The sequence below is a fragment of the Diospyros lotus genome, chromosome 14, assembly GCF_014633365.1.
Source record: "Diospyros lotus cultivar Yz01 chromosome 14, ASM1463336v1, whole genome shotgun sequence".
Lineage (NCBI taxonomy): Eukaryota > Viridiplantae > Streptophyta > Magnoliopsida > Ericales > Ebenaceae > Diospyros > Diospyros lotus.
In genome coordinates, this window is record NC_068351.1 from 10,897,757 (window position 1) to 10,924,164 (window position 26,408).

Consider the following 26,408-nt stretch of genomic DNA (forward strand, 5'->3'; position numbering starts at 1 on the left):
CGTTGATGAACAAGAAATATAATGATAGACAACAAAATTGAGAAAAAAAATAGATTGTAATAAAAAAATTGAATTTTTTTTAAATATAAAGATATTTTAGTCAATTTTAAATGTTTATCAAGGGTTAATAAATAATAAAATTATAATTATAATATAATATTAATTTTAATGTATATTCACTGTATTTTCTAAAATATCAGGAGTAGTTTTTGAAATTACCCTAAGCCTCACGTACCGCGTGAAACTTTTCCAAAATTGAAAGTTGAAAGAAAGGGTGGAAATCTAGAGATGCTTGAATTGAAGACCTGGCCGTGTCTCAATTCTGAATGCGCATGGATTATTGGATTTACCATGGAAGAAGACAAACTTACCGCGCTCCTTGACAGCTCCGGTCCGCCACCCGCCACCGCCACTGCCATCGCGGGCGACGACGCTGATAAGCCCCACAACCCCCGGACCGACACTGGCCGGAGAATGATATGCAACAGAGGGTGCGAGAGGCCAATCAACGTGTGCCTCTGCGACAGCATCCCAAGCGAGCCCATCGCGACCAGCAGCACCCAAGTCGTGGTACTACACCACCCCCATGAGCGGCGCCACAAGCTCGCCACCGTCCCTGTCCTCGCCAAGTGCCTCCGCAGCTGCCATATTGTAGTGGGCCGCCGACTCCGCCTCGGCGACTCGCCCCTCCTCGATTCGCTCTACAATGCTGCTCTTGAAAACCCTAACCGCCCGTTTCGCGCCCTGTATTTGTTCCCTGGTACATACGCTTCTTAACCTCCTTCGATTGACGTCGATTACATGAATTTGAGTACTTTTTTTTATTTAGATTATTTTGATCTCTGATAAGTACCTTTTATTGGATTCACTGAAAGATCACCTGAAATGCAAGTATGGACTGATTAATTTTAAGATTCGTGGAAGAAAATATGGTGTACAATAAGATAAATGGCTAACCCTTGAATGGTGATCGAACAGCAGTTGGAAGACGTAGCAAAGTCCATAAAAGAACATGGGCAATTGAATGATTCCCATGCATTTAGATTCAGAGAAAGGAACGTATTGCATCTATCCTTTGATGCAATCGACAGTGGACGAGGACCACTGGGTCTGAGCCCAGTTGCTGTGAGAAATGGGAAGGATTGTTTGGCCGTGGACGAGCGTGGACAAAGAATGTAATCCATGCTTTAGGTGTATGCCAGCAACTTGGGGCTATAGGGTTAGTAATGGATGAAGCTAGTACATACTTTGATTAGAATGAAAGTTAAGACCTAGGGTAGGAGTAGATGTAAAATGAAAGAAAACATTGGATATAAAATTTACTAAGTTGGTGAGGTAAGCATGGATAAAAATATAAAATAAAATATTTTACTATGAATAAAAATGGGATATGGTATACTATTGGCACTTGTATTAGGAGGGATAATAATTAATGTGAGTTTGTGTGCCTTAGATTTGATTGAATGAACAGATTTGGAGGTAATTTTGACAGGTTAACATTGGATTCTGCAAGGAGAAAGTATTTTTAAGGGGGAAACCTAATGCTCAGGCAGGAAGATGTAATTGATGATATGAGATGGTACACACGGAACATGGATGTCAAGATAACATTGATTATGGTATAAAAAAGATTTTTTTCTTTCTATGGCTAATAACTATCATAACCAAAATACCATATTAAAATGATTAATAAACAAAACAACAACAATGCCAAGGCTTAATCAATGCCATTTATTGAACTTAGCATTAGGCATGATGAGCTTATGTGCTGTGGTAAAATCCAAAACAGCTTTGCCCTCACTATTTTTCCTCCAAATCCATAACCTTCAAGTTCATCTCTATAATCATTCCCTTGTCTGCCCACATGGCCATTTAAGTCATCTCCTTGTCTCTCCCCTAGGCATTCCTTGTACTAACCCCGCTAGATCCTCCCATAATTTTGTCTTTATTCCATCTAGTAATCCAACTTGTGGTGTCCTAATAATATTCATAGCCTCTTTTGCTTGAACTCCTTTCTACTTGTGGTGTACCAAAGGTTACTACTAATCTCATCTCTATTTGTAAACTAACTAAAGACCTAGACTGCATTATCACTTTTTTTGACAGCCATTGTGTATTTCAGAACCATATATCAGGGGAGAAGATTGGAGTTGCTAGAGTCCAAAATGGGTTTTATCTTCTTGATGATGTGTAGGCTCTTATTGCTTCTAAGAAATAGTCTGCTGAATCACAAGAAAACTCACCTAAACTATCTGCCATAGACGTTTAGGTCATCTCGCTTTTGGTGGTTCTCTTAAAGCTATGCTGATGTGCCCAAAATACAAAGAAATACTAGCCCCCTTGTTTGATAAGAAAGTTCGTCACAAATAAGAAAATACTAGTTTCAATTCGCCACACTCTAAGATAGAAGAAGGAAGAGTGATAAGAATCAAGTAAATTCGCCAATAAACAAATGAATTGCTTAGATAAGAATTAGAATAAAAATGTTCTTTGCACTTTCTTCATAAAAATGTTCGTGCCAAAATATTAGAAGATCACACATATAAATACTAGTCTTAAAGACAAATATAATAATTAAAGATAGACAACATTATTGTCTCTTTGGACAAAAGAGGGCTAATGATGATAAAAGACAAACCAAAAGCATAAAGTAAAACATCATCATGTCACTTTTGGCAAAGGGAATTATGATTGCCTCTTTTGAGAAAATGGGACTAATGATGATAAAAGACAAACCAAAAACATAAAGAAAAAACATCATCATACCACTTTTGACAAATGGAGTCATGATGATAAAACACAATGATACAAACAAGACAAAACACTCTCAAACATGAAGAGCAAATGAAGGATGACATCATCCTTGACATCAGTTATGAGACTTGGGCTTGTTGGAAAGACTTGGGTCCTGGCAGATGGGTTGATTGCTTGGGCTTGATCATGGAGTGCCTAGGTTGCATTCTGGTCTTGGGCTTTCAAGCAAACAAGCAATGTGATTAATTTGGGTTTTGATTCATTCACTTTGAATTCTAACTCTTCCAAATGGGCTGGAGTCTTCCCAATAAATAACTCAAGTTCCTTTTGAAATTCTTTAGCCCTTGAACTAGTAATTGACCCAAGACTTACATGCTCTTGGACAACACTTGCCTTTGCTTATTTACCGTTTACATCATATGCACCCTTCTTTATTCCTACATGTCTCTAGTTCTGATTTTCATTGTGAAGTGTGTGAGCTTATTAAACACCATCGTGTTTGTTTTCCACCTTCATCAATAAAAACTTCAACTCCTTTTGATTTAATCCATTCTAATGTATGGGGTCTTTCCAAAGTCTCTAATATAAATAGAGTTAAGTGATTCATTACTTTTATTAATGACTTTACTCGAGTCACTTGACTATTTTTGATGAAAGAAAAATATGAAGTTCCAAAGATCCTTCAACATTTCTTTCAACTCATTCATACACAATTTGGGTTTCACATAAAGCACATTTGGACAGACAATGGGAAGGAATATTTTAATCATACTCTACATTATTTTTTTCAGTCCCATGGGGTCATTCTTGAGTCATCTTGTGTTGACTATTAGCAAAATGGGGTTGCTAAAAGGAAGAATCATCATCTTCTACATGTGATTTGAGCCATTTTCTTTGACACCCATGTTCCATTTTATTTTTGGGGGGAAGCAATCTTAACTGCTACACAGCTTATCAATCGAATCTCGTCTCGGATTCTTGCCTAGCAAAGTCCCCTTCAAAAACTCTCTGTTTCCTAACCTCACCTACAATATTTAATTGATTTACCTGTCAAGGTCTTAGCCTGCACAGCTTATGCCCACATCCACAAAATCAACTACACTAAGCTTGACCCTAGAGCGCTTAAATGCCTATTTCTTGCTTATGCTAATACTCAAAGGGGATACTGGTGTTATCATCTCCCTTCTTGAAGGTTCTTTATGTCCTTGGATGTCTTCTTTCATGAAGATAACATTTTTCCCTTCTCCCAATCTTCATCTTTAGGGGGGGGGGGGCACTATTCCACTTTAAAAGAAGGCAAAGTTTTTCTCCACCCTTTGCCTACAACAACTGACCAGGACTAGCCTTTGCCTATAACAATTGACCATGACCAGCTTTTGCCTATAGCAACTGACCATGACCAGCCTCTGCCTTTGCTTGTAGCCACTAATCATGGCTAGTCTACAGTCAGTGACAACCACCCTTTGGTCAATGACCATTCTATGACCAGTAATCAACCTTTCCCTATGCGAGCCTCACCATTGAAACCTCTAAATCAACAAGAGACAAGGAAGCATAAGGTGTATACTAAAAAAGACCATAGTCTACTCCCTATTTCCAACCCTATGTTAGGTAATTACATTTTGAAGCTTGGTTATTCTAACTTTCATAATTCTACTGATTTTGAGTGGTTTATTGCATTGAGAAAGGGTACTTGTAAGTGTACTCAACACCCTATTTCTCAATTTGTTTCCTCCCACCATTTATCTTTGTAGAATTTAGCCTTTTTTTCAAACCTTGACTCCACAATTGTCCCAAGGACTGTTCATGAAGCATTAAAAGATAAGAATTGGACTCTTGGTATGAGGGATGAAATGGATGCCCTATTAAAAAAACAATCAACCAAAAGAAAAAAGGATAGTAGGTTGTAAATGGGTTTATACACTCAAATACAAAGCCGATGGGTTGTTGGAAAGGTATAAAGCTTACCTAGTTGCAAAAGACTATATACAAACCTATGGGATTGACTACCAAGAAACTTTTGCACTTGTGCCTAAAATGAATACTGTTAGAATTCTGTTATCTCTTATATCTTGCTTTAACTGGGATCTACAATAGTTTGATGTTAAAAACTCCTTCCTACATGGAGATTTGAAAGAACAAGTCTTCATGGAATTACAACCAGGTTTTGAGAAGAAATTTGGGCGCTAACAAAGTGTGCAAGCTAAGGAAAGCTCTCTATGTACTAAAGCAGTCCCCTAGAGTATAGTTTGACAAATTTACTAAAGCTATGCCAAGGATGGGATATCAACAAAGCCAAGGAGATCATATCCTCTTCATCAAACGCTCAAAGGAAGGTAAAACTCACTATCTTTCTAGTATATGTTAATGATATAATTATGACTGGAGATGATGATATTGAAAAAGGAAAATTGAAAATTCAACTGGTTAAAGAGTTTGAAATAAAAGATTTGAGAAGATTGAGATATTTCTTAGGGATTGAAGTTGTCTACTCTAAACAAGGCATATTTATTTCCCAACGAAAATACGTACTTGATTTGCTCAAAGAAATAAGAAAGCTAGGATGTTCAGCTTCCAGTACACCAATTGAGCATGATCACAAAATGGGAGGACAAGAAGATGGAGGTACTGTTGATAAAGGTCAATATCAAAGACTGGTAGGAAGGTTAATTTATCTATCTCATATATGACTTGATGTTGCCTACTTAGTAGGGGGTTGTTAGTAGATTTATGCATGATCCTAGAGAAAAACACATGCAAGTTGTTCACAAAATCTTGCATTATTTGAAAGCCACACCAGGGAGAGGAATTCTATTTAAAAAGGGAGGAAAATTGACTATGAAAGCTTATACGGATGCTAATTATGTTGGGTCCTTGACAGATAGGAGATCTACTACAACTTATTGTATTTTTCTTGGAGGAAACACTATTTCATAGAGGAGTAAAAACAGCTGATGGTATCTAGATTTAGTGTTGAGGCAGAACTAAGAACAATAACTCATGGAATTTGTGAGTTATTGTGGTTTAGAATCATTCTCAACGATTTGGGATTAAAAGGAGTAGAACCTATGGGGCTATATTGTGACAACAAATCAACAATAAGTATAGCACATAACCCAGTGCAGCATGATTGAACTAAACATATAGAGATTGACTTACATTTCATCAAAAAGAAATTAGACAATGGTCTCATCACCATATCATATGTCTCTTCAGCTAATCAATGGGCAGATGTTTTTACAAAGGTCTTCATACAACTAGATTTGAAGAAATTACATATAAGCTGGGAATAGAGAATATCCACTCACCAGCTTAAGGGGGGAGTGTAGGAAATATCACAAAGATATTGGGATTATTACCTTTATTGTATATTAGTTGTATATATTGCTGATATGATGTATATCTTGAAGATATATTGTAGTTATTTCATTCCTAGGATTAAGGGAGCTGATTTGTAATCTTTGATTTGATTTGGAATCTTTTCCTTTTGTAGAGAGATTTGTTTCCTTTTGATTTGCATTCAAATAAGAAGAAATATCAGTTTCTTTATTTTCTCTTCAGTTAGTTTGTATGCAAAGATTGTATTAAAAAACAGTTTAATGTTGTAACATAAGCTAATCAGTTTATACACAAGTATTTTACCAAAGAAGAAAGATATTAGAAGCTTTACAATTTGGTGTGGTGGAATTTGAAAGGAGAGAAAGTAGCATGTTGCAAGAAATCAGGGTAAATCACACTAAAGGTCACAAAACTTTGGTGTTTTTTTCAATTTGGTCACTAAACTTCAATTTCTTACAAAGTGATAACAAAATTTTAAAATGTTTTCCAATGTGGTCACTAAAGTGATTTTTTTTATGGTTTCTAGCTGAAATTGCTGACGTGACGATGATGTGGCCATTGCCACGTCAGCAATTTTGGTGAGAAATTATCCAAAAATCACTTTAGTGACCATATTGCAAAACATTTTAAAGTTTTGTTATCACTTTGCAAGGAATTGAAGTTTAGTGGCCAAATTGAAAAGGACACAAAAGTTTTGTGACCTTTGGTATGATTTACCCCAAGAAATCACATGGATTTAAGTATAATGGGCGTGTGACATATCTATGTGCGTATTAGACTCAATAGTAGTTACGTAATGGTTCATTCTTGAATAAGAAAATATCTGAACTATTTTTCATAATCAAGACAGTTCAGTCAGGAGTGGGTTCTTAAATCTTTGAGAATTACTGAAGTAATAGAAAATGATTATTCTGTAGCAATTCAAGAATTTATATACTTGCCCCCAAACATGGTATATTTGAATTCCTAAATGACAAATTTAGCAATCTAAGGTGATATCATTTTTTTTTTACATTCATATCCCTAAGGTATTTTTGAAAGGCAAAACTTAATATTATGGCCGAAATGTTAGAAAATTGGAGTTTTGGCAAGTAAGGATATACAAAAGAAAAAGCTCATCCTGCTTTGGAAAACTAGTTTTTCCATCATGACTTTGGAAAAGAAATAAGGTAAGGTACCATGAAGATAGTATTTCTTGACAATTTTGTTTTAGTGGATAAAACAAAATAAGGTGTAAGTACTAAACTTTGGAGAGTAGCTTTAGGATGACGCTTTTAGATAAGTAAGAGAAGTTTGAATATATGAAATGTTGTCATGGTAAATACCAAAATAAGTATGCATAGTTAATAGTTAGGGCCTACAAATTACAAAGAGTAATAAGTGTGTCTCTTGCGCATGAGGCTCTCTACTTTGCTGGAGGTCAAGGGAGGGTCGTCTGTGTTCACAATCTTACCTTTGTTTTGTAAAGCTGCTGCTTCCATGACTCAAACTCATGCTTCTCTATTCACAAGGGAGCAACAATACTGTTGCTACAAAATCCTACACATACAAGTCTAGGTGGACTAAGCGGAAGGACAAAGTTGTCAAAGGTGCAATGGTGCTTGGAGCTTGAGGCGCAAGGTGCAAGCGCATGCTTTTTGGATGTGAGGCACACATTAAGTCCAAATTTGTATAAAAATACTTATACATAAAAAAAGCACTACAAGTCTAAACATCAACATGAAGCATCATTTCAAATTCAAGTTTCAAAACAAGAGACAAATTTATAAAATGACAAGCGAGTAAAATGAGATACAATTTTCAAATATAACAAATCATAGTCTAACATAACAAAACATAGCCTAAGTCAAAATCAGAAGTAATATTTAAATCATAGTGTGTTTGTCTAAGTCGAACATCACAAAATATTGACATAAAGCATTGTATCAAAATTTTCAAAGTGCTGTGCATACGCCAAGTATGATGAGATGTGATGGTGTTTCAGTCCTTTTCCATTTCTCCTTAAGTGTTTTCCTCAAGTTTTGGGTTAGGATTCTATGAGAAGAGGTTATGAGATGACGTTTGGGATGATTGTTTTATGAGAAGAGGAAGAGCTAAACATTTGGGTTTTATGTTCAGAATATATATTTAACATTTTCTGACATTAAGTATTTTTTTCCTTGTTATAACAAAAAATTTATTAATAATCTTAAAAAAAAAAAAAAACAGCACATAGGTGCACAAGGCACCTATGGTGAAGGCATGTGCCTGAATGCATGGACGTGCGCCTAATGGAGGGTGCCTTGGCTGAGCCACGCTGAGGTGCCCTCTTTGGAGTCTTGGGCCTAGGCATGCCTTTGCTATTACGAGGAGGGATGCTCCAAGTGTTCTGCAGACTGACATGACCAATGTGTACCTATGATATTTTAAAAGAAAAATTTGTTTGATAGAAATTTTCAGGACAGCTATAAGCCTTAAGTACTTTATGTGTTATGAAATGTTGGCAATTTAAGGAGCAATATGACATGCCACAACCTGTGTGTATGATTATGGAGGTAGTTTCTGTTGAAGATGACATGACAAAAAAACCCATTTGAGATGGTTTGAAAATACAACAAAAAATAACCACACCGTCAAGAAGTGCCATGCACAATGAGGCTAAGAACAAGAGATGCCAAAATTAACTAATATGGGATTACAAAGAAGACTAGATGTGTTACGGCCCAACTGATGACCTCCATGGCAGAATGGAAAAAGAGAATCCGTGTAGCCCTCCCCAAGTAGTTACGGAATTCTTCCATGAGTCAATTAGGAATCTCATGCAAATGACAGACAAACCCACGGACATGACAAAAAAAAGGGCAGTCAATCAGAAAATTATATATGCCTTCTCCCTGCACAGAACTGTGAAAAAGAGAATGAAAAAAAAAAAAGTAGAGAAGTATGCCTGAATCAAATTAATCCTAAACAATGCATGATAGTCGGGGCTTGCAACTTATGAAATAGTGGTAATATTGTGCTGATAATAAATTTTCTATTACTCAGGTACAGATTCATTGCCTGCAACTGAAATTAGCAAGTGGCAATCTTCAGTGAATGACTCTAGTGTTAAAGATAATGTTTTGATTGCTTTTGATGGGACTTGGAAGCACGCTAAAGAGATGGTACATGCAAGTTTTCCTTTTTTATCAAAGTTTGCTATTCGGGTTTGTTTGGATTATGATGTTGGGATAGATGGTGGTACGATCTTTGAATCAGATTTGATTCTTCGGAAGGAACCCTTTAGCGGGTGCATGAGTACAATGGAGGCAGTTGCAAGGGCGTTGCGCGTACTTGAGCCGAACGGGATCAAGATAGAGGATAAGTTGGTTAAGGTTCTAAGAACTATGGTTAAGTTTCAAGCTTGCTATTTGAAGCCTATGAAGCCAAGGCCCAAGTTGTTGAAGAGAGGCAAGGAGAATGAGAAGACAAATAAGGAAACTGTGGTATGCAGTTAAGTTAGTTCAAGCTTCCTTTGTAACTTTTTTTTTTTTCTTCTCCCGTCCCCTCTTCCTTAACTGCTATTAACAAGGCCCGACAAACGAATGACAAATGGGTTTGATCTGAAAAATGGTGGGTTGAGTGAGTGAATGAGCATGTGCATGTGCCTAGAGGCGAAATTAATTACAACACAATTTGTTCGGGTTGTTAACTCAGCATCATCTATGACTGCTGTGGAAAGAAACATTAAACAAAAACATTTGACTACCTTTTTAGCTACAATTTAGGGGAAAATATTCATGGTTGTTACAGTGATACCACATATCATTTTGATAACCCCGTACGCTTTGTGCTGTATATCCAGCAGTAGCACACAAGCCCGGCCGATTGCTTGTTTTCTTTTTATTTTTCTTCTTTTCTTTATGGGCTGTCTTTTAACTGGGACAGCTTAAAAAGTTCCAAACACCCGTCTGTCTTTTAACTGGGACAGCTTAAAAAGCTCCAAACACCCGTCTAAAGTTGTGCCCCCCCCCCCCCCCCCCGCGGGACCTCACAACTTTGCCAAACCAAATCGCCTCTCCTCTCTCTCTCTCATTCATATTGTATGAATGCTTCTTGAGCCATAATTTTTTGGGAATTCTCATCTTATTTTCTGCACATTTAAAATGTATTAAATATAGAAGGTTCTCATCATCGTCACAAGATAAAGCAGAACTTTATAGAACCATAGTAGAATAATGATTAAGATTTATTAAAATTAGAAAGCCACGATTTGCCATCTAATTGGATTATGTCAATAATAATAAATGGGTGTGTAGTGCCGCGGGCGGCATGTCGGGCATAAAATAATATATGGTAGACTTGCATTGAAGCTGAAGGAGACTTGCTTGCTTCTCAACTTTTTAAATTATTTTGCCACCTCGGACAGTGGTCCACCCCGCTCTGGATTTTCTTCTAAATTTAAAAACAGAAATGAACTCATTAATAATATAATAATTTTTTTACGAGTGAACATTAAGTTTTTATTTTATATATATACATGTAAAAACTTCAGGACGGTTGGGTTACGACCCCACTCCGGATTTCAACATGATATTTGTTAGTAAAAATATTATCATATCCTATCCCCTTGAGTCATTCTTTCTTCACATGTATATATATATATATATATATATATGTAGAGAGAGAGAGAGGCGGGGGGTCGCTTTCGGATTTTAATTTGCGTGTCCGGACCGGGACCGGGACCGGCAGTGCCGTTCAGCCACCGGCCAAGCCGTCCTTGTCCAGTTGTCCTTCACTCGTCAACGTCATTCTTAATTCAATTCATATTATATTTATTAGAAAATTAAACATTTAATGCATCACCTTTCTTGATCTTTTAATTAATTTAATCCTTAATTTGTTCTAATAAAACTATAAAAACAACTTATGGGAGGATAAGGAAAATATAACATTCTCAAATTTTAAAAATAATCAAGGCATAAATGTATTTCTATAGTTTACTAAAAAAAAATTATGACATCTAGAACTTTTAAAATTTCCTATTAGACCCATTTATTTAAAAAAAATTATTAAATATTTTTTTTCATTTATATTAAATTAAATATACCACTGTATTTTATCAAAAAAATGTGCCTGAACTTTTTTTAAAAAATTATAATAAGTAAAATTATTAAATATCTTTTAAACAAATTTGGATGTCACGAGACTTTTTTGATAAAGTACAAGAATAATTTAATTTAATATAAATTAAAATGTATTTAATAATTTTACTTTTTGAGTAGATGTGGACATTTTAAAAGTTTGGGATGTCAGATTTTTATTAAAAGATAAAAGTGTATTTATACCTTCACCCTTTTAAAAAATACAATACTATTCCTTAGGAGATTAAAAAAGGTTATGAAATATAATTTTATATAAATTTTTAGAAAACAATTGACAATATTACCATCCCAGTTTGAGATTGTAAGTTTAATGATTAATTTTACATAACTACTTTTATTTAAATAGTACATTATTTAAATTATTTTGGTATGACAGGTACATTAGGTGAAGAAATTAATGGGCAGGAGACTATGGTTGAAGGTAACAATATTGATGCTCACCCACTTTGACTTAGTATTGACCTTCATTAAAATATTTTTATCTTATTGAGAATTTTATTAAATGTCACAAATAGTGAGTGCATGTGTGATAAAATATATCTTTAGTTACTTATGTTTTTTTTAATAAGTAATATTGTATTATTTAAAATTTAATAAATTGATACTTACGACGATATTTATATCTACCAACGCTACCACTTATAACTAAACGAACAACTTAAGCCATAAGGGTGTCAAAAAAATATTCAAAAATCGGTGAATCGGATCAAATCGAATCGTGTCTTTTGGATCGATTTTATGGTTCAATGGTTAGATTATAGTTCTAAAAAATTAAGAATCGATATATTTGGTTTGATTACTATTTTTTTTTTTCAAATCGTGGTTCGAACCGAATCGGAATCGATATTATACGTATATATATATTATAATTTTTTGAATATATATATACACATACGCATAAATAGTATCACTTCCTAGGAAACTAGCGATATTCATGAACTCTTTTATTTCTAGACTTTTATGCGCTATTGCTATACTAAATGATCGATGTAATCTCATTTGATGAGCTAGTTTATGAATTATTTTATTCTATTTTTATTTCAAGACTTGAAGCATTAATGAAGTTATAGATTTTTTTTAATTAATAAATTTATTTATAATTTCATATTTTACAAAAATATTTAAAAGTTAAATGTTAATTGAATAGAACCAAAACCGGTCCGGTATGACAGATTGGTCATAGTTTGGTTTTATATATGTAATGATTTAATTATGGTTCTTATTTTTTTGGAACTGTTAAAAATGGTTTGGTTACTAGATTCTTATAAAATCAGATCAATCTGAACCGTTGACACCCCTACTCAGTCTATAATTATGAGAAATGTATTATAGAAACATAAACACTACGTAATAAAATATAATATAAAGGTACAGAAAGCAACACAAAACTTGTTACTTTTTTATTGTTTGAAAAGTGTTGTATTTAAAGGCTATTTTGATACTTATTCAAAATTACTCTATGCAAAAAATCAGGTAAAGGACATTTAAATGTTTATTTAAGTAAGAATGAATTCATACTCGAGTAACACCTATCATTACTCAACTAATTGAATAAAAAAGTAGAAAAAATTAATTATAAACTTACATTGGTTGTTTATGATTTAAAAGTAGTGAACTTTTGCTAAAAAATAGAAAGAGAGTCAAAATGTATTAGACTAATAAATACAGTATATAAGTCAATTTGTGTTCTCGAGGTATTACTTGACTATTATAACATATAGTTGACTTCTTGTTAAAAATTAATAACTCTTCATTTTGTAATCGATTAATAAACGTTATTACTCAATTCCTAAGTTTGAATTTTTAATTGAACTAGTAAAAGAATACTTAAATAATTCAATATATTTGTCAACTTCCATTATAACAATAGGGAACTACTCAAAGTTTAATAAATTAATATAGATTATTACTCCATTTTGTAATCCACTAATATACGTTATTACTCAATTCCTAAGTTTGAATTTTTAATTGAACTAGTAAAAGAATACTTAAATAATTCAATATATTTGTCAACTTCCATTATAACAATAGGGAACTACTCAAAGTTTAATAAATTAATATAGATTATTACTCGATTCTTAAGTTTAGACCCTTGTTTGAACTATTAAATGAATACTCAACTAATTTAACATATTGTCGACTTTCAATATAACAAATAATTGCTCAAAGTATAATCAACAAATAAGGAAACAAACTCAACTAACGTGCTTCGATCTATAAGAGGTCTTGAGTCACTAATATATCTGTATTTTATTACTTTACTTTCTACTCAACTAAGAGTATATCTCACTCGAGTATTATTGAATATTACTTTAGTAATTATATGTTGATATTAAATATTTTATTTTGATGTAATCTAATCAATTCCTTAGTTAAAATACTTAAATAATTGATTATCTTGCTTGATTAATTTATTTTTGTACTCAATTATTATGTGGTAAAAATAAAAAACCCTAAAGTGTTGAATATAATACTCAAGTACCTAATTTTTTACTCAACTATATGCTCAAATTACTTAACTACAAATACTTTATACTAGAGTATTATGTGTACGCAAATTTAAAAATATTTTTATATTATTTATTTAATTAAATAATATGACAAATCTACTTAGGATGTGTTTAATTGCATTACTTAAAATTTAATTCTATGTAATATTTGTCTAGAAAACAAAAACCATCTCACCCCATTAAAAAATGAATTCCATGGAAAGAACCTTTAAATGTTTGTACCATACACATTTTTTCATAGAAAAGTTAAGAGTGTTTGATTACTTTCATAAAAAATATTGTAATAATTACATATTTTCTATGATAAATGTATGCAATCAAACACACTCTTAACGTTCTAAATGATTCATATCTTCAAACAAGTTGATGTGAATATATAAAGCTATTGATTGAGATTAGCTGACAATATGCTTTTTGAATATATAATTATTTAAATTTAAAATTTAAAAAAGGTTGTAATTGGTGTGATTTGATGTAGGAACATTGTTTAGAGAAAGAGATATATATATATATTTTATATCTAAATAAGTTCGAGTGCAATAGATACAGGCTTAAATCCTTACAAACTAGCAAAACATGAAACTTTGCTGAAAGTAAGGTTGTGCATAATTTCAATTCAGTTTTTCAGTAGTTGGTTAGCTGCTCGGTTATATTTTGTAAAAATTGTGGTTAATTTTTGTTGGTTCGGTTATTATTGTTAGTTTAATTGAACAAACCAAACTGACTGAAATTACAAAACGACGTCGTTATGGATGCACTGTAAAAAAAAAACAGCTGACATAATCACATAATGGCAGAAGGCCGAATTGATTTTCGCCCATTCAACCCTTCTATTCTGCTTTCTTCAGCCCTTTGCTCTCATCCATTTCCTTTCTCCAACTCTCGCTGACTGGCCCTTTTCCCACAATCGTCATGGACTCCTCCAAAAAGTTGTTCTACAGAACATGGAATTTTGATAGCAAGAATAGGAAGAACTCGAGAGTGACAACCAAGGAATAAGATAAAAACAAAGAGAAAAAACAATAACAAGAACCACCACAACAAAAGGCAGTTCAGATTGAAACCAGCGAGAGTCAAGCTGGTGGATAGAGCATCGTCGAGGAGCATATCGGCTTGGGCCATTTCGGTAAGTTTTCCAGCAACTTATTGTGGGTTTGTATTCAACGTTAAAATCTATATCTACTGAAATCTAACCATTAGATGCTTTTGATTTTTGGGTATAGGGGTCATTAAGCCAAGACGAATCTGATGGTCGATTCGATTATCGGAATCCACTGTGGATGGTGGACGGTAACATTTTTCCAAAAACAAGTTATGAGTTTTTTTTAATAAAATTAATTTTTAGATCTACAAAAAAATTAACTGCTAGATTAAAACTCCTTTTTGGATATATGAACTATTATAGTTGGGGGAATCCAATGATCGGTTTCAATCATTAGAATCACTGGCTAGCTAAGTGGCCGGTGGCAACAATAAGGTCGTTTGTTTGTTCGATTATTTTGGGGGTTTGTTCAATTTTTTATTATCACAGTTTAGGTTTCGATTAGTAAGAGATACTCGGTCAGTTCGATTCGATTTGATTATTATATGTGGTTCTATTAGTAATTTTTGATCAATTTAATTATAATTGATTGCACACCTCTAGTTGAAATCTTTATAATGAGCTAAAAAGGATCATCATTTCTCTTGTTGAAAGCTGATTCAAGCTACAAAACTTATTCTTTTAGTGCAAATATAGCTTTTGAGTATTTTCACTGTACTTATCTTGTATTATTCTTAAGAGAAAACTTGTGTAACCTTAGGCATCTTTGTCTCTTTTATACTATACCACTTGTAAGTGAGATTGGAGGGTTACTACTTGACCCCAAGCGAAAAACTAGTTGGAAGGTTAGACTTGCTCATTGAAAAAGTTTTATAAGTTATAAAAGATAGTGTTTACCTCTTTAACAAATACTCGGTTAGTGGTTATTTCAAAATCTTCGACAAGTGTCAAGGTAGTAAATGTAGATCTTGGATCAAGCTACTATATATATGTTGTCTCATTCTCTTGTGTGTTTTATTGTTTTGTTTTTTATTTTTTTATATCTTCATTTTGTTTAAAAATTTTGTTGAGTAACCTTAATTCAACCCCCCTTAAGTTAACATTTTCAACAAGTATGAAATTTAAATAAACATTATATTATTTAGATAAAAATAAAAAGAGCTAAAAAAATATATATTTTTTTAAAAAATATTCTCTCCTCCCTCTTTCCACCCAAATTTGAGATATTAAAAAAATAAAATAATTAGGATATATATCAAGTGCCTACTCACTCAGTCTTTTCTTATATTGCGACATTCTCTTTCAAAAAAAAAAAAAAAAAAAAAAAAAAGATCTCTCTTGTCATTCTGTTCATACTCTCCCATCTATACTCTCATTTCAAAGGCAAGGGCAGCTTGAGCTGAGTGATCGTTAACCATCCTCAAGTTAATATCTTAAAATTAGCTTCGACCAATCGAAAAGGGACCCACAAATTACAGGCATTGAACCATACAATGTAACATCTCGGTAATTCGGGAATAATTAATAACTATTAATTTAATTGGGAACAACTGATAATTATTAATTTAAATCGGGAATGGTTAATAATTATTAATTATTGTATTCGTGGTGATTATTGATTATTTTCGAGCTGAAAGAAAATATTAAATTATTTTATATTCGGGAAGTGTGTAACTAATTATTGGAAATCTGGGGGTATGAGGGTTATTATTAAGTAGGGTGTATGTGGAAGTTTCTGAAAGTTGTGGGTTTAAATGTAAATTTCGGAAGTGGCGAAGCTAGCGCAAGTGAGTACATTAGTTTAGTGCAGGTAGCTAGCGCGAGTGGCATGCGCGCGCAAGGTGGACGAGTAGGTCTAGGGTTTGAGGCTGAGTCCATGCGCGCGCGATTGAGTATTTTGCTGGAATTTTCCAGCAACGAGGTACCCCAAAACGACGTCGTTTTGGGGGCTAGAGGCAATGGATGTTGGCTGCCACGCAACAACTTCTGGCGACTCATTCCTTTTGCTATTTTAACTCTCAATTTTGGGAGCATTCAGCCAAGGGAGTTAGCAGCAGGCAGAGGAAGAAAAATACAGAAATGGAGGCGCACCGAGGATGGAAATGAGGGGAAAATTCAAGGGAAATAGTGAAAAAAATTAGTATAATTGAGGTTTAAATATCTAGGTAAGTTCAGAAAATTTTGTGAATAAATTTGTACGGTTGAAAATTTTATTTAGGGTGTAGTTTTATTAATTTTGGTTGAATATATTGTTGTTATGCAACGTGTATTAATTTAGTAGTGTGTGGGCAGAATAACGCCGAAATTAGTTAATTAAAGGCAAGCTCCTTACTCCATCTGTGAATCTCCTTTGATTTGTGGATTCCATTTCATTCCTTAACCTGATTTGGTTTTAGAAATTATTATATATTGTATAAATTAAATTTAATTAAATTAAATAGGAGACTTTCGGGATTTAATTCAGTAAGTGCTTACAGGGTATTGCATCGCCCATACTTTTTTGGGAATGATGTCAAACCTGGTTGGGGCTAGGTTCCTAGTGAGTCAGTTGTGGTTGTGGGTACCCTCCAAAGTAAGTTGTTGTAACTGGGAGTCTCGTTGTATGGTTATGTGAGTTATTGGGTGCGGGGTACTGACTGTCGACTATTGGGTCGTAGCAGTAGATAGTTAGATGTATGGACATCAGTTATCAGCTGTTATGATAGACTATAGATGGGTTGGAAAAGCTGGTACCACCGGACACCCACCCTTGATGTGTGCGTATCGTGATGTGGTTATGGTTTCCTGTAGGTGTGAATGGTAGCAACAAGCGGCGTGAGCTGTTATTCGGTGAGGTAACATGCTGACTATTTGGTGACACTTGTAACATTCCGCATCGAGCGATAGGAAGGACCGGGACAACTTACCCTAATGGGCTTACACGAACTTCCCAGAAGGTCATCTATCCTTAAACTTCCCCAGCTCAATCACGCTTAACCCGGGAGTTCTTTGTCTACATTCAGCCCAAAAGGTATCAAGATGGTGTTGTTTCATTTTTTACACTATCCTCGATATATACTAGCTTATCTAGGCTCTAGGTGTATTACATTCTTCCCCCTTGAGCACATGACGTCCTCGTCATGCAACCTTACAACCGGTCTCAGATCTCCCCCATTTGCATAGCCGATATTGGATTCTCCTAAGGTGCCTACACGCACCCCCTTTAGGGACTCAGCGTCCTCGCTGAGGTTTACCCCTACCATCGTGCTCAGAGGCTCGGGGGACGGCTCTGATACCACCTGTAACATCCCATATCGAGCGATAGGAATGATCAGAACAACTTACCCTGATGGGTCTACATGAACTTCCTAGGAGGTCACCTATCCTTAAGTTTCCTCAGCTCAAGCACGCTTAATCCGAGAGTTCTTTGCCTACATTCAGCCTAAAAGATATACAATTGATGTTGTTTCATTTCTTACACTATCATCGATATACTAGTTTTTCTAGGCTCTCAGTGTATTACATTCTCCCCTCCTTAAGCACATGACGTCCTCGTCATGTAACCTTACAACCGGTCCCAGATCTCCTCCATTTGCATGATCGATGTGGAATTCGCCTAAGGTGCCTACATGCACCTCATTTAGGGACTCAGCTTTCTCACTAAGGTTTGTCCCACCACCGTGCTCAGAGACTCGGGAGACGGCTCTGATACCACCTATAACATCCCGCATCGAGCGATAGGAAGGACCAGAACAATTTACCTTGATGGCCCTACGTGAACTTCCTAGGGGATCACCCATCCTTAAGCTTCCCCAGCTCAAACATGCTTAATTCGAGAATTCTTTACCTACATTCAACCCAAAATATATCCAGCTGATATTGTTTCATTTCTTACACTATCCTCGATATATATTAGCTTCTCCGAGCTCTTGGGGTATTACAACATTGGGGTGAACCGTCATCGGGCCGAGGACGGCTGTTGACTAGTTGTTCCTGGTCACGGATTGTCGATCAGTACCTGATCACTGTCAACCGACTCTGCTATTATGTGGCATATTGCATGACATTGTAGTGCATGAGTTTGAGCTTACGTTCTTTGGGGGTCATGCTTTGTATGTACGGGGAAGTGTGCACATTGGCATAACTTGGTTGGCCTGCTGAGTGCCAACTTGGGTACAGTAGGTGAGCATGTGTATCTAGAGCATTTGCATATGTGGGTTCTTATGTGGGCGTAGCATGGCCTGATACTTGCTTTATGGGAGCCTTGCCATCACGTTAATGCTGCAAGAGACAATGCATTTATTATTTGTTACATTGCATAGTTACTGGTTGATATGGACTGTGGTATGGAGTTGACCTTCGATAGCTATGAGTGTGAGCTGGGCTCCAGATAGCTATGATTCGGGAACTCTAGTATGTGATTCTGATGGGAGCCTCGGGCTCGTGGGTTTTATGCCAGCTAGTTCATGGCTGTGGTAGGTTTGTATGCTAGGACTTTGGTGCCAGGATGTGCATTTCTATGTGGGCCCCAATGACCATTATGTGCATTGTTATATTTATGCTAAGCATTAGTTATACTGTTGCACGATATGGCATGGCATTTTCATATGCAGCATTGCATTTTGTGCGGGTGTAATTTGGGTGAGGGATGTATTCTTAGCATTACCGTTGTTGTGTAGCAAGGCATATGCCAGGTATGGTTTATTTCTGGTTTTATCTTTGTCTTGCCTACATTTGATGGAATGTATTCTGGTGTGAGAGGTTTATTCCCAGCTTTAACTATATTCTTTTATTATGCTTGTTGAGGCTTGTGGCTCATTTTATTTTTATCATCATTCTAGATGTGGGAGCTGGCGTCGTGGGTAGCTCGTTGACATGTCAATCGTAGATAACTGTGTGTACAGGACAGTTTTGACTAAAAGATCCGTGAAGTGCAAAATGTGATTAGGGCCTTGAATATTGTGGTTCTTCTAATTTGATTAGTTGTAATATTGTCATGTATGATTGAGTCTTGAGTGAGTGTTCCATGGTCATTTTGGCTTCTACTGTTGTATTATTTTGGGGCAGAATCTCATCTCATGTATTTGAAATATGAGTGAGTGTTCCATGGTCATTTTGGCTTCTACTGTTGCATTATTTTGGGACAGAATCTCATCTCATGTATTTGAAATATTAGTTGGTTGTAATTATAAATTGTGAAAAATTCCTGGATCATCACATACAACGTGAGAAAATCTTTCTTTCTTTCATATTCCAAAGCTGACTACTTCCCCACATGGAGAGACTGTTGTGGGGGCACCTCAAGCTGCATCCCTTACTTATATTTGACTTAGTTATAAATTTTAAACCATTAATATTTTAACATGTAAAAATGGAATACATCTTAATAACGGTGTTCACCTGACACCCCTATATACAAGCACCTGAACATATTAAGTAATACAAAGATGGTGGACCCATTCCCCTAAATAACTAACATAAACTGCAAGATGATAATAATTTTTTTTATCATTTGCATATAACGTATATACAACCATCTATATACAATTGCAAATCACATAAAAAAGCTAAGTCTAATGTGACTATACTTTCACATGTATAAAACGCATTGGTATGATTATTTTTTAACTAAATTCTAACTTTTGTAACATTTGATTGTACTTATTTTTTTTGGAGAAATTAAGTTGTCATTTTCGGTTATGTGATGCTCTTTTCTCGCTTTTGCTGGAAATAGTTTTCGTAGGGAGGTGGTTGTTTGACATTTCCAGGGAATTCCTCACCGCGCGCACAGCAGCACCGTCCACCTCGATTTCTCTAGGCTCCCATTCGAGCCGGCTTCGTCCCCTTCCTCTTCGTCGCTATCCACCGCCGAAGTCGAGCCCCTACTTGGGCTTCGTCGCCATCTCCGACTTCCTGTGAGTCGCCATCCACCGCCGAAGAAGACCATCTCCGACTTCCTGTGACTCGCCATCCACCGCCATCCATCTTCGACTTGGGCTTCGTCGCCATCTCCACAAAAGACCAGCTCTGACTTCGTTTTCATCGCCATCTCCGCAGAAGACCATCTTCGATTTCGAGTTTCACACCACCAGCGCATCTTCATCTTCTTCCACGGTAAGGTTTCCGTCTTCGTTCTGTTCTTATTTCTGTAGATCCGGCGAGCAATCTTGGTATTCGTCCATCGATCTTGGTTTTTCTCTCTGTTTCAGTGAGCGATCTTGGTCTTCGACCATCGATCTGGAGTCTTCGTCCACTGGAAGCGATCTTGTTCTCTGTTTCAGCGAGTGATCTTGGTTTCTGTTTCAGCGAGCGATATTCGCGTTCGCCATCTCCGCCGAAGTCGACCTCCGTTCGCCATCTTCGTCCACGGTAAGCTTTCGTCGCCATCTTCCCCATCTTGGGCAATTTTTGTTCTAAAAATTTATAATACAGAAAACTTCTGAACATTATAAATTTAATATTCTGATATATGTCCATATTTGTGTGGAATAAAGGAAAAAGAAACCAAAGTAGCTTTGGTTTTTGTCACTTCTGCATATTGTGATATATACTTCTGGGTCCACTTGTGTAGAATCAAATGAAAATATTGTTAAATGAGGCATATGCCATTGTAGGTTGAGAAACTGTGTTTCAGATAGCTGATACACGGAGTTTCTGAAAAAATGGACAAGTCACTGACTGCAGATACGAATAGAGCAAGGTGCCCATTATTCATGGACATGCACTAGTGTTGTACACCAATATAATTTGGTATATTGATTTATTTGCTTGTGTTATGTGCGTGTCTCTCTTCTTAAAGTACAATTCTTTAATTACTTACTGTGTTAACTTCATATACTTAGCCACCAAACTGAGCTGTAATTTGTTCATTTATCTGTTATCCTGTGTCTGTCTATGCTCATTGAGATAGATAAAACATAACTTCTTATAGTACAATTCTTTGTTGACTGTGTAACTTCATTCTACATGGTAATCAAACTGAGCTGTAATTTGTTCGTTTTTATCTGTTATTCTGTGTAATGTGCACATTGGGACAGATAAAACTTAACTTTCCAAAGTACATTTCTTTAATGACGCTGTTAACTTTGTGCTACATAGTCACCAAACTGAGCTGTAATTTATTCATTTATGTGTTATTCATTTACTCCGTGTCTGTGCACTTTGAGATGGATAAAACATGACTTGACTGGAATATTTTGATTAATGTTGAAAATACTAGCTGCTTCTCTAAAAAACTCTTCTGTTTATTTGTTTAATTGTTTATAATTAAATTTATAATAGTTCACTTTTTGTTCTGAAAAACTACGTCCCTTTTGCTCCTGATGACTTGACTCTGTTGATTTCCTAATGACTTGACTCTGTTGATTTCCACTCCTGTGTCTATCTATCCATCTAATCTATCTATATATGTATTTTGAAACATAATTAAAATATTATTCAGTTTCGCGAGAGCCCATATTCATTGAATTGAAGCAACGAGTGTGCAGGCAATTCAAATAAGTACTCTTATCCTGTTGGGAATTTTTGGACTGGATGCTTCAAAACTTTTATCTCTTTTTTTTCTCGCATGTTGATCGTCCTTCTATTTCTAGCAACATCATGAATCAGTCTTTTTTAGTAACATTTCTCACTCTTGATATCTTTCTGAATTTTACAAACTATTGTAGTTTAATTTGTCGTCTTTTTTTATATGTTGATTTTATTGAATTTTTATTTTATACGTGGTAGTGAGTAACATGCCTTCAACAAGGAATCAACGTCGATGGCAACAACAACGTTTGGGTTTATTTTGGACGATGGTCATGCAAGCGATTGTGATATATAATGATATTAGGCGTCGCAACCAACATCTCCCAAGGGCTCCTCATATAAATTGGGACTCTGAAAGACAAATGACCCTTACACAAATGTTTGGAATGAGTGATAGAATTTGTCATAACCTACTTAGGATGAAAATAGTGTCGTTTCATAGATTTTGTGCTTGGTTACGAACATATGGATTGGTTGATAGTAGATCTGTCCTTGTTGAGGAACAAGTGGCTATTTTCCTAAACACGGTCGGGCATGACGAACGTAATCGAGCTGGAAGTTTTACTTTCTTTAGATCTGGACAAACAGTGAGTTATTACTTCCATAGGGTCTTACATGCTTGTCTCAGACTGTATAGAGATGTTGTCAGTAACGCCATTGTTCACAACTCACCATACGAGAAAGAAAATGTCAAGCCTTGGTTCACATATTTTTAGGTTAGGAGTCGAAATTATTTCATTATATATTTTGTAAAGGTTCAATATTCTAAAGTAATTTTCTTATTAAAAGTATTTTTTTTTTGTAAGAGATATGCAGATTGCCAGAAACACCAACTAAATCCAATTTCATTTTAACTCAATAAAAGAAAGTTGAACCAATATTTAGAAATAAACAGGTTAAGTATAAATGATTACAGAGGACACAAACAAGATCTATAAACAACAAGCCTACTATACTGCACTTTCACTTGAGTTGATAAATGAAATTTGAGCCAATGTACCAAAGTAATATATCTATTTCTACTGGGTATTAGCAGCCAAGGCAACAGAGAGCATACTTAAAGATAAATAACACATTCATTAACTAGCTGGGTGTGCAAATTACAGAGACCAACAGTAATCATAGGCCTTGATCCCCCTAGTTGGGTCCTACATTGTCATGACCCAAGGAACAATAAAAGAGCATCATGGTAATATGGTTGCAATAGTTTGTCACGAGACTAGGGAGACTATAATTTCGCGGCCAAGTTTTGTATCGGCTTGGATATTACTTATTTGTATTGCCTTAGTATTTCATTCTCTTATTTGTATTTCATTTCCAGCTGATTAGTTTGTTATGGCAGAATTTGCCAGGTGTCAATGTATTAGAATAGGACAAATCAGTTAGTTAGAGTGGGTGTGATATGCTGTGGCAGCACCCACGATTCAAGCTATATAAGCTTGGTCCTCCTCCTGTAAAAGGCATGCTGATTTTGATATTGAATTCTCTTCCAAGATTTCTCTCTAGTCTCTCTCTCTCTCGTTTTTCTGCCATTCTCCCTCCATTATTTCTAATTTCTCACCCATTCTTCTTCAATCTTCCCTCTATACATTCTATTCTTGACTTTAAATGAATCAGATCTTTCCGATTTCCATTCTAGTCTTAGGCTAAACCCTAGGATCATGACATACATGAATTCGAGACCACCAGCCATCTCTATCCATGGTCATATCCTCTATGATGTCCTTATCTCCTATGTTATCCATTTTCAAAGGTTTTCCACCAAGTCTTATTTGATTTCCTCTCCCTCTTTTGTTACAAACTCCCTCCATTTCAACCACTCGCCTCACAGGTGTATCTATCAATCTTCTTCTCATATGTCCAAAGCATCTTAATTGTGATTTTCGCATCCTACCCTGAACAGATGCCAGTCCAACCTTATTATGTATGGTCTCATTTCTTGTTTTTTCTTTTCTTGTATGGTTGCACGTCCACCATAACATTCTCTTTTCAGCTACACTCATTTTCTGCACATGTTAGCGCTTAACTACTCAACATTTTGCACCACACAATAAAGATGGTTAGTCATTTGATTAAATTTTCCTTCTAGCTTTAAAGGGATCTTATAATCACATATGTCCTGTCTTGATTCTATTAGTAACATCCTCCACAGCCTTTCTTTGTTTTCAAACAATTGATCCAAAATATCGAAATTGATCTTTTTTTGCTTTAGATAACTTGATTTCCATGTCTCACAAAAACATCATCCATGCTTCTATTTTTATTGAACTAACATTTCACATACTCTGTTTTCAACCTACTTAATTTAAAATCTCTAGACTCTAGGGTGTTTCTCCAAAATTTAAGTTTATCATTCACACCTTCTTTTGTCTCATCTGCAAAAACAATACAGTCTGCAACATACACCAAGACACTTTGTCTAGGGTTCTGTTTGTTTGGGACTTTCCCTATTTTCCAGTGTTTGAGAGCAGGAAAACACACAAGTCAACTAAAAACACTTTTCAGTCAACAGAAAACCAGCCTTTTAAAGCTGGGTAATTTGGGGAAAACAACTTCCCATCTTCAAAAGGGGAAGTCGTTTCCCAAAACCCTAACTCAACATCGCCAAGAACCTGCTCCAGCTCGTCATCTGCCTCATCATCGCCATCTGTGCCGCCATCTGCCTCGCCGCCGCCACCGTCTATATCACCGTCTAGCTCTCTCTCCGACACTCTCTCTGTTCGGTCTCTCTCTCTCTCCGGCTCTCTCTCTCTCTCTCTCTATGTTTGGTCATAGCAAGTGTCAAAACACTGGAAATGATTTTTCAGCAAAATTTTCAGGTTACAACCAAACAACAAAAAACAAATTTTAGGAAAATTCTTTTCTAAAAATTGTTTCCTTGAAAATTGTTTTCCCTCAGGAAAACACTTTTATGCAAACAAACAGAGCCTAAGATGTGCTTTGTAAGTTCACCTATCACAATAGCAAAGAGGTAAGGGTTCAATGCAAACACTTGATGTGATCCAATTATAGTTGAAAAGACATCAGTATCTCTTCCCCAAATCCTATCACGTGTTTCCTCTTAACAATAGAAGCTATTTACTTATTAAGATGTCTAATGGAAGCTATATTCTTCTTGATAATACATGTCCTTAATAGCATGTATATAAGCATTTTGGACTCCTTTCTTTTCCAACAGTTTTTGGGACTCTTCATAGGCTTTTTCTAAGCCTAAAAATACCATATGCAAACCTTTTTGTTTATCTCTGAACATTCCCATTAGAACTCTCAATAAGAAAATAGCTTCATTGTTAACCTACTAGGTATACAACCAAATTGGTTTCTTTCAGAGACCTTGATTTTTCTCTTTAACCTTTGCTCAATTACTCTTTCCCAAAGTTCTAATAGCTTCTATTGTTAACCTACTAGGCATAGAACCAAATTGGCTTCTCCTTGGTTTCTCTCCTTAACCTTTGCTCAATTACTCTTTCCCACAATTTCATAGTGCGGCTCATTAGCTTGATCCCTCTAAAATTTTCACGATGCTTACAACATGAATGGTCCTCTTGTCACCTAAAAGAAGTAATCTTTTTGGGTAGTTATTATACAATTTGTATATATGACCAAATGTTCATCCCCTTTTTAACTTCATATTAGTTACGATGAGTTCATATGCCATGGCAAAATCCAAAATAACTTTGCCCCTGTTATTTCTTTCTCTAAATCCAAAACATCTATGTACATCTCTATGCCCATTCACTTTTCTATTCACATGACCATTTAAGTCACCTCGCATAATGACCTTCTCTCATCTAGGTACTTTGCATTCCTTGTACTAACCCCTCCACATGCTCTCAAAATTCTGCCTCTGTCTCTTCTCCTATAACAACTTTAGCTGCAAGGAAATTACAGAAATTAGTATCCAAAATATTCCATGCCAACATATTTCTACTCAGAACAGGCTCCATAGACCTAATAATATAACTTCACTAGTAGTGTGACTATTAGATCAAAATGCAGCAGAAGACCAGCAAATCATGAAATTATCTAGCTACACCCAGTAAAGCCAAGAACTTTAACAAAATTTACCAGTCACGGTAAGAGTAACCAAAAAGGAGCCAATCCTGATATTACATTCCCACTCTAATGCCT

General features: G+C 35.4%; 2 protein-coding genes across 4 annotated transcripts in view; both read left to right on the forward strand.

Annotated features, from left to right (window-relative positions):
• The first annotated feature begins 241 nt into the window (after positions 1–241).
• On the forward strand, positions 242–9,886 carry LOC127789941 (uncharacterized). Its single transcript, XM_052319053.1, has 2 exons — positions 242–760; positions 9,118–9,886. Exons 1-2 carry the CDS (start codon positions 289–291, stop codon positions 9,567–9,569), a joined length of 924 nt encoding a protein of 307 aa, XP_052175013.1. The 5' UTR covers positions 242–288; the 3' UTR covers positions 9,570–9,886.
• Positions 9,887–20,468: 10,582 nt separating this feature from the next.
• The window catches only part of LOC127790028 (villin-3-like), a 43,629-nt gene continuing 37,689 nt past the window's right edge, over positions 20,469–26,408 (forward strand). For 2 of the 3 annotated variants that reach the window (XM_052319253.1, XM_052319252.1), the window contains exons 1-2: positions 20,473–20,861; positions 20,957–21,116. The gene's annotated coding sequence lies outside the window, so the exon portion shown is untranslated. Of the gene's footprint in view, positions 20,862–20,956; positions 21,117–26,408 lie in introns of all 3 variants that reach the window. The other variant, XM_052319254.1, reaches the window with a different exon arrangement.

Coding starts and splice junctions, on each gene's coding strand:
- LOC127789941 (XM_052319053.1), top strand. CDS start 289: ATGCTTGAATTGAAGACCTGGCCGTGTCTCAATTCTGAATGCGCATGG. Junction 761..9,117: donor CGCCCTGTATTTGTTCCCTG/GTACATACGCTT, acceptor TCTATTACTCAG/GTACAGATTCATTGCCTGCA.